This window comes from Phoenix dactylifera, chromosome 11 (assembly GCF_051530095.1).
Source record: "Phoenix dactylifera cultivar Ajwa chromosome 11, Ajwa_hap1_PhDact_Kaust_v1.1, whole genome shotgun sequence".
Lineage (NCBI taxonomy): Eukaryota > Viridiplantae > Streptophyta > Magnoliopsida > Arecales > Arecaceae > Phoenix > Phoenix dactylifera.
The window spans coordinates 22,700,243-22,709,082 of NC_143200.1; the positions used below are offsets into that span (position 1 = coordinate 22,700,243).

General features: G+C 42.4%; 1 protein-coding gene across 2 annotated transcripts; it reads right to left on the reverse strand.

The window, feature by feature from the left end:
* Window positions 1–359: 359 nt before the first annotated feature.
* Window positions 360–5,915, reverse strand: LOC103706482 (putative chloride channel-like protein CLC-g). Of its 2 annotated transcripts, none has more exons than XM_008790593.6 (7): window positions 5,579–5,915; window positions 5,277–5,477; window positions 4,999–5,176; window positions 3,031–3,293; window positions 2,427–2,696; window positions 951–2,165; window positions 360–853 (listed from the first exon to the last, which is right to left on the reverse strand). In XM_008790593.6, exons 1-6 carry the CDS (start codon window positions 5,755–5,757, stop codon window positions 983–985), a joined length of 2,274 nt encoding a protein of 757 aa, XP_008788815.4. In that variant the 5' UTR covers window positions 5,758–5,915; the 3' UTR covers window positions 360–853; window positions 951–982. The 2 variants fall into 2 exon arrangements, with proteins under 2 accessions (XP_008788815.4, XP_008788814.3); XM_008790592.6 differs by having other exon boundaries at window positions 1,046–2,165; window positions 5,579–5,912.
* Between the last annotated feature and the right edge of the window lie 2,925 nt (window positions 5,916–8,840).

The following is an 8,840-nucleotide window of genomic DNA, read 5'->3' on the forward strand; positions in this document are numbered from 1 at the left end:
TAGACAAAGCCCAACTTTTCTTTAGTGCTGGATTAATTATAATTCTTAAAAAACTGTGTTGACATATGGAGGAACCATTTTGCAGCGCGCATATGCGAGCCTATGCAGCCTTAATATATAGCAAGGTAAAACTGCTCTGTTAGAATTATTGGCCTCTGTCGAAGAATCAGAAATGCTGTTCCATGTCGACGGGCAACATCTTTGGTTATCCTACTCAATTCACCTTTGAAATTAATATGTTTTCAGGCTAAAAAAATCAAAAAGTAATCACCATCTTGTTATCAGTTATTCATGTTCATCAAAATATATCTGACTTCAGAAAGATGATGATGAACCTATCAGATATATGAGCAATTATCTGTATAAATAGCAATGCTGACTTATTTAATATATGAGAGCAAATTGTATCAATTATCATACAGCTTCAATGCAAAAAATTGAATGAAAGCATATTATACTGTGTTTATGGCACATGAAAATGGTTCAATTTTGACTCATACACCGGTGGCAAAGATGCAGAGAATTGGAGAATTTTTAACAAATTTGCAGCTCTCAGTTGCAGAACACAACGTCTGAACATGACCTTGCCATGTAAATCAAAATAGATATGATTCTGGTGTCTCCTCTCTTTCATCAGAATATGAAAAATTGAAGCCCCTCCTCTTCAGTTGGATCTGGTAGATCTCAGATGCTAGGTGCAAGCCCACATCAGAAAACCCCTGAAATATTTCTTCAAAGCAGGCACACTGATTCGCAATCTCTTCCATCTGCTCCTCATCAGGTAAGGATGCAATCCCAATATATGCTCAGGCATAAAATCATGTCTGGTCAGTATGCCCACTACTGGTGCCCTCTGCAGCAGATTACAAGTGAAACAAATCTAATCAAGTCTTCGATGGAAAACCAGATGTTAGAAATGCAAAACCGAATAAAAGATAACGAATTAATACCTAGTGGAAGCAGGTAAAACAATCAGTGTCATCTAGATACTAATATTAGCTGCAGACATACATAAAGAGCTTGAATTAAGGACAGTTTTCCTTACAGGAGAGGACTTTGGCACAACCAGGAGATGCCTTAAGCCGACTTCTCGGAACAGTATGAGAGCTTTGGCCAATGACATCGTCTCCACCACGGTATAGGGCGATGTGTTTGTGAATGGATGCAAATCGATGAACATCTCCATCTCTTCCGCAGTCAGTTCTATATCCTCGACGCGGTCGTGTTTGCCTGAGCTGCGCTTCGCAAAGTCATTAGCCATGAACATCTTCGATGCATCAGCACCGGAGCGCGAGCAAGTTGGCAGAAAATCCTTCTTCTTCAACAAAACTAGAAGGTGTGCCCGAAGGATTAGGCCAAACAGCACAGGAGAAGAGGAAAATGGAGGATCATCTATCACAGGGAAACCATGATGACCTGTAGTCCTTAAAGCATGGACTATGTTTCCAACTTTCTCCACGCCATTAAAGGTTTGCAAGGGACCGGTAACCACATCACTGACTGTGAGTTGCCTCATGTAAGGTTCTGCATGTCCTTCAAGATAAGGAAGGCCCTTCAGTTTAAGAATCTGATCATAGATATTGGCATTGAAAGAGTCTGCCACTGTTTTGGATATCAGCAGAACCAGCATCACCAGAGGAAGCAATAAGAGATTGTTGGTAAGTTCAAGGATGATAACACACATGGACACAGTCATCCTCATTGTCCCACCTAGAAATGAAGCAGATCCAAGGATAGCAAAGAGGCCGTGGTCTAGATTTGAGCTCGAACCCGTCAGCATGCCGACGAAACGTCCATAGATGGCACCCGTCAAGATAATGGGCACAAAAAGACCAAAAGGAGCCACAACACCATAGCTTAAGATGCCAAGAATGTAGGAGGCAACAAAGAACAACAAGATTGATGTCCGGTGCAGCTCATCATTTGTGCCAGTAGTAAAGAGATTTCTTATAGCATCATCGTTGGTGTTAAAAATCAAGCCAGCCAGATCATTGTAGTGCATGGGAGGGCATCGAAACTGCTTATAATTGCCAGAGTGACCTATGGAAGGGCAATCTTTCTTAGGGCAAGGCCTGCAAGATGCAAGCCATGGTAACCCAAATAGACAACAAGATGTGAATATGGACACGGTGGCAGAAAGAAGCAACTTGTGGGCACAACCTTTCCTGAAGGAAAAACAAAATTTATGATTCACAACCAGAATGCAATATGGACACCAATATAGATTCAAAAAAATGAAGTGGATGGCAGCAGATATAATTCGACGCATTATTTGACTGGAAGTGATTATAAATGAAAGTGAAGCATGGATTCTAAAGATCACATTACAGAGATAATTCAATTGTCAATAAAACAGAAAAATTGTTGCAGGTGTGGACAGGCTACAATAATGATAGAAAGGAATATAAGGTTAAAGCAATACTTACTCGTTAACAAGACTGTATATCCGAAGAACTTTCAGCATAAGGAAATTGTAGAGACTTCCCAGTATTCCTCCAATAACACCAAGAAGGATCACTGGAGGTAAGTCCGTAAGGTGATAGGTAATACTGTCCGAGGTAACATCAAACATTATTAGCCCACCCTTGCCAAACAAGCCACACTTTCCACTGTTACAAATGTTAATTAGCGTCTGAAGCACAACGGCAACTACAGCAGTTGTGAAGAATGCTCTCCAGATTAATGCACTTCTCCACCTGCGAGAGCAAGCAGCATGGAGAAAGATAAAAACAGTGTAAAAAAAACCATTGCCTGCAAGACCAACTACATTAAAAAGCATTCAATTAGCTGGAAAAGTGAGAGACTTTTTGAGTATCTGCTGATGCATCTGAACGGGATGAAAACTGATCTGCTGTTGTGGTAAAACCTAGGGAAAGTATTTAGTGATGATCTCAAACTTTCTCCAATCTACCTGTGACTTCACTAGAACCTAAACTATTAGAAGTGGTTCATCTGGTGGAGAATAGTAAGAAATGGATATGGAATCATGAAGAAGACAAGTAAATGCAGTTAAAGCAGCTGAATCAGTACCATGATGACAGTGATTCAAGAGCGAATAGAACGCCACCAACAGGGGCACGGAAAGCAGCAGCAACTCCAGCAGCAGCCCCACAGGTTACAAGGTCGCGTCTGTCTCGGTCGTTCTTGAAGTAGCGCAGCCATTTGCATGTCATGCGGAACCTACGAGACCCGCCATGTCCAAGTAAAGCTGCAATGCATGCACCGGTGTGTACCATGGGGCCTGCCTTTCCCACATGAAGGGATGATGAGACAGCAGTAATGCAGCCTAGAATCTGCGATACAAACCAGAGCATGGACGAGGCAAATTGTTTATCCATATATCATTTTAATTTACCTTCAAGCTGGGAAACGGATATCATGATCTCTTTAAGAATATTGATCATGGCTTGAAGCATGTAAAATAATGTGCTGATTCTACCAGGCTAAGTGATCGAGGATGGAAATAGAACATAAGATGATCGAGGATGAAAACAAATCACTGAGGTGTTAATGTTTTAGCAAAATATATGCATGCATTGCAATGAATGACAGGTATGTTGATGGAAATTAATCAAAAATCTGAAATTTTTTTAGAAAATCATGTTTCAAAAATTAATATAAAAAAAATATTTTAAAATTCTTGAAAATCTAAAAACTAGAAACAGTAGTGGACATGAGGTATGCTACGGACTGTCCTAAAAGCAAATCGCCCTTCACGAAAATGCTCCCAAGGTACAATGGATCCGGGCTCTGTCTGAATACTGATGACTCCTTAATTGCCCGAAAAAATGGTGGTATTCGGATTGTAAAATAATGGAAAAACAATGTAAAAAGTGAGTTGGGGGGAGTTGAGTAGAATCATGTTTGAATTAAAATATATGTATGCATTAACATTATGATTGGGTTTATGTTTCTTGGTTTTTATGTTAATAGAACAAATGCAACAAGGGAAACTTTGAGAGAAACATCAAGAAAATTGGATTGGCATTCGGGTTTTTTTATCTCCCTTTCTGCTTTTATTCCAAAAGAATATATTGTCAAAGGGAACTCAAAATTATCAGAATCTGATTCAGTTTAATTGTTGCTAAAACAAATATATATTGAAGATGGTCCAAACTATATGCTGCAAAGTAAAGGAAGCTGATATGCTTCTGGACTGACCATAGCCAATATGGCAGACTGGCTAATGAGATCTCGCTACGAAGCTTCTGATCAAATAGTCTAAACCCGCCACGTAGCCGATTTCAGAGGCATGCGGAAAGCTCCTCAAATTTCAAACTCTTTCTCCAACTGGCAAGAGCTCGGCTACGATAGCAAACGGCTTCTATAATCGCATGACGAACGAGCGAGAGATATGTGGAATGTGATGCACGAGCAGAACACCCGTGCGTAATCTTCGAGATGCATGATCGGTGACCAAAAATGACAAATTCGCACGCCTGATTTTCTCGGCTATGAGTGCCTACCCTCACCTATATAAACCTAGAGGATCCTCGAGGTAAGTACTCTTAAACTCTTTTATTTTCTGGTGCTGCAACTCTACCGTTCTCACAACACTTCCACTATTTTCTAAGAATTTGTTTTACTTAAGCATCAGAGGATCTCCTTTGGACACTTTCTGCTAAGAGAACTTTCTTATCTTTGTTGTTTCAGGTTGGATCTAGCATCTGAGTGAAGGTCCGAGCATGATCTCCACCATTCAACATCATTTTGGAAACGGCTGGTATTGGAGCTATCACTGTTCAAGCACGACAGCCACTGAACCATCATCTCGAAGATGGGTCATGATCTTCGGCTAGCTTTACGATCGGCCCAACCAGCCGACCATTCGAGCACTTCGATAGCTCAACCAGCCTGGTGTCTTGGCCGAGCTGATTCTCACCAGCAACAAAGCATTTTGTGATATACCCATCAACCTTAACACATGTGATTGTAATGCTATATTCCTTTTTTTATACATTATCAAAAAATTTAAACCAGTAAGCATAAAAATCTCACCTTGACGACGAGGGTACGCAGAGAGAAGATATCAGGAGCATCCACACCATTCAAATAAGCTTTCACCTCCGGTATTCCCGATCCCCCGGCAGCAGTCGAAATGTACGATGTAATTGTCGATGCAAACATTAAGAGAGCCAAATTCGAAGCCGCAAACATTCCGAACGCCAGCCAATACCTACATTCCACCCTCACCCAATAGAAGAAATACCACGAAACGAATTAAATACCCATTCAGACAGAATCAGAAAAGGCTGAGCTTTTTCCGGTCGGCTTGCCTGTTGGCGAGCATCAATTCGTAGAAGGCGACGAACTTGATTCCCGCGAGGTTCTCGATGGCGAGGTTGTTGAAGAAACCGACGGCGGCGACGAGGATACCGACGAGAAAACAGAGTGTCCACTTGAGGAAGACGTACTGGAGGATGGCGGCCCGCCCGCGGCTCCTCCAATCTTGGTTGAATAGGTCACTCTCGATCATCCTAACCACAGAAAGATTAAATTTTTATCTCAAAAACATCATTCCCCAGAACAGAGGACGGAGAAATCAAAGAAGCAGAGGAGAGGTGATAAGTAGTAGTACTCGTAGTCGAGGCTCTCGATGGGGCAGGGGTTGGATCCGATGATGGCGATTTGGGAGGTGCTGTTGCGGGCTTGGCGGCGGAGATTGATGGAGTGGAGATGCCCCAAGAGCGGCTCCCTCAGCGCCTGCCTCTGCTCCTCCTCTTCGTCCCACTCCTCTCGGGGAGCCATGGCCGCCATGAGTGAGTGAGTGAGAGAGAGAGAGAGAGAGAGAGAGAGAGAGAGAGAGAGGGAGAGAGGAAATGGTGCTGTGGAGAGGAGTGGGAATGGAATCCGCGGGGAGGGCGAAGGAGGGAGGGAAGCGTTGCGTCGTTGGGGAACACGACGTTAACGGTCTCATGGAAACTCCGTTCCATATAAATTACAGTCGTTTCCGACTTCACGACTCACGACCGGTTATCGGTAACGGCAGATCATCGCGCACAATAACGGCGTTATCAATCCGACTACAAGGCCCGTGGTTGGCTGATGAGAAGCTAAGAGAAAACCACGTGTCTATTCCTGCTCCTCTGTACTTTTTTTTTTAATTCCTGAAAAAAAAAAAAAACTCCGAGAGAAAGACGTGCAAGGTTGTCCTTACGTCCTTATCTGAAAGCTAATCATTTCAGTTTACACTTCCTGGCCCTGAGAACAGAACCACGAATTGAACCCATACAAACGAACCTAGAATTGAGAATGGTTTGGTGCGCTTCATTTACGTGGGCCCCACCAATCACTGAGTCACTTGGCTGAGTGCAAAGCGAATTTGGCCTCTGCATGTGGTCAGATGGAGACCACGAGCGCCGAGATCGACCTGAAATTTTTCGGAGCTCTCTCTGGCCCTCCATCGAAACAATTGACCAGTCTTGTCGTCGTCCTCTTCGGTGTCACTTTCTTGGGTGCCAGTTACGACACGAGGTGGGACACGAGCGGGTGGGTTGTGTCTGTTCGGGTTTCCTTCGGGCTCATCGTGGGTCCACCATCACCAAATAATTGGCTTTGCTGAGTCGGCTTAGCTATCACTCCTGTCCAATTATTGGATTCTCCCCGACAAAATAATACACGTGGAAACTGTGATCTCGATGACTCGGCACTCCAACAATTATTTGGTGTTCACCGCTTCCCTTAATTCGATCTACGGCTGCTAGTCATAAATCAGAGTTCATATTTGGTGTTCCATCAGGTTCGATCTCCAAAATTGGGCGTAGAAGGCTATAAATGGAGTGTATAAAAACTCCTGTACAAACTGGCTAGGAGAATTCTTGCCATCCCACGATGGATAGGTTGGTATGGACGGCCACTAGGCTATCAGCTGATGTGCAGGCGGCGATGGGTGAGTAAAGCTCGAGATGACTGGACGGCAGCTGGATTTGAAGGATGCGTATCCGCCATCAGATTGCTTTGTTCATCTGAAAGATGACCTGAGGATGCCTACCGACGAGAAGTGTACTGGCGATGAGGAAGATGGAGATCTCCCCATTATGCATGGATTGCCTAAAGGTGGACGAGATGATTAGTGTTGCCTTTGTGATTAGGGATCACGAGTCCAGACTGATTACGGCGGGAGGGTGTCTCTCATATGGTGCGAGTTTTGAAGGCTCGGTGCATCATCCTGGAGGAGGACACAATAGAGATAATTTAGTGGATTCTACAAGAGGGATCGAGGGTATTCGACCATCCACTTTTAGAGGACGTCCGGCGATTGCTACAAGAGGTGACGTCTTATAGATTGTGCATGTATTCCGGAAAATAAATAAAGCTGCTGATTGGATTATTTTTTTTACTGCTCATCATTTTATCTGGGGCTTTAGCGGTAAAGTACCACAGTGAGCTTGTTCCCGTTAAGCATGGGCCCGGCCTAGCAGGTCGGAACGTTGCACCATCGACAACATTGGCGTAAATAATTAAAGGAGACCACAGGAATCTCATCACGTGGCCACCTGTTGGATGGACTTTTGCAGCGGTTTTACGGCGGATCTTTGAGCTGGCACATGGGATACACGTACCGAAATTGTCCGCATTATGAGATGGGAACAGATCTGGACGTACCAGTGGTTGAGACCGAATTATTATCCTATAGGAGCCGACCAAAGAATCCACCAAAGACCACGTTGTACTTTTTTTTTTAGATGTCTGATGTAGACGTTCCTTCACAATTATACTTTTTACTCTCCCGTAATTTGGAGGGCTGTACTCACGTTCGTACTATATGATATGAGTAGCCACTTTTATCAAAAAAAAAAAAAAAAAAAATCCACCAAGGACCAAATACATGAAATAACTGTGTACTTTTAAAAATAGGCCGAATAGAGATACTGCAAGAGATTCAACTAATCGAGCACGACTATGACTAAAGATACAAAGTTTATTAACTTGACAAAGGATGCCAAAATAGCTTAAATTCTTATACTAGATACTTTGTTCGAGGTTAGGATGATATTTTATTCAAATTGTTGGGCTTTATATGTGAATTTCCGTTAGCCTTTGAAAATTTGATAGATGATACTATATCTCCTAGCGATGCATGAGAGCAACGGTCGTCTTGCGTAAAGACTTATGTTGCCAACGTTCAATAAGCAGGGATGAGAACGTCAAACCATTAAGACCTACCGGTTCAACTCCAAAGAAGGCATTTACAGTAATGTAAGAAACAATGTCTGTACTCCATCAGGCCTGGTTCAAGCTTTTCCGGTTATCTCTGGAATCCTTCTAAGTGGACTCTCATAAGGTTATATGTATTCAACAATATTTGAAAACAAGTTATCTGGTTAATCTGTCCGATGTCAAAGAATTCTCTATTATATGACAAATGTGGATCTATTTTCCATAAGTGAAATAAAATTTCTATCAGCTCACAATGTAAAATATTTTGAATAGAATTTATCAGGTGGACCAGGTTCACCATGGATATAGGATGAAATCACTCCATTTTTCCTCCTCTTTCTTCTTTGTTATGTGTATAGCAACACGATTTCATGCTAGGTCCAGTTCTGGTCCATCTAATAATTTCTCTTGATGCAGGATCCATCTTTACGTGCCTAAGTGTTGCATTGTTCTTTCTAGCAATGATGCCAAAGTAATCGGTCTATGGAGTCTCATTTCCTTAGAACTCGTTTGGTTCATAGAAAGATGAGTGGAGAGAGTGTGGTCAACGAAAAATAGAGAAATGCCTCATATTTGATTGAAGTTTTTAAAGAAGGGAGATAGAAAAGTAGCAATTTTATGGAAATAAGATTCTCATATTTAATTAAAAAAAACTGATGTGGGAACTCCTACAAGCTGAG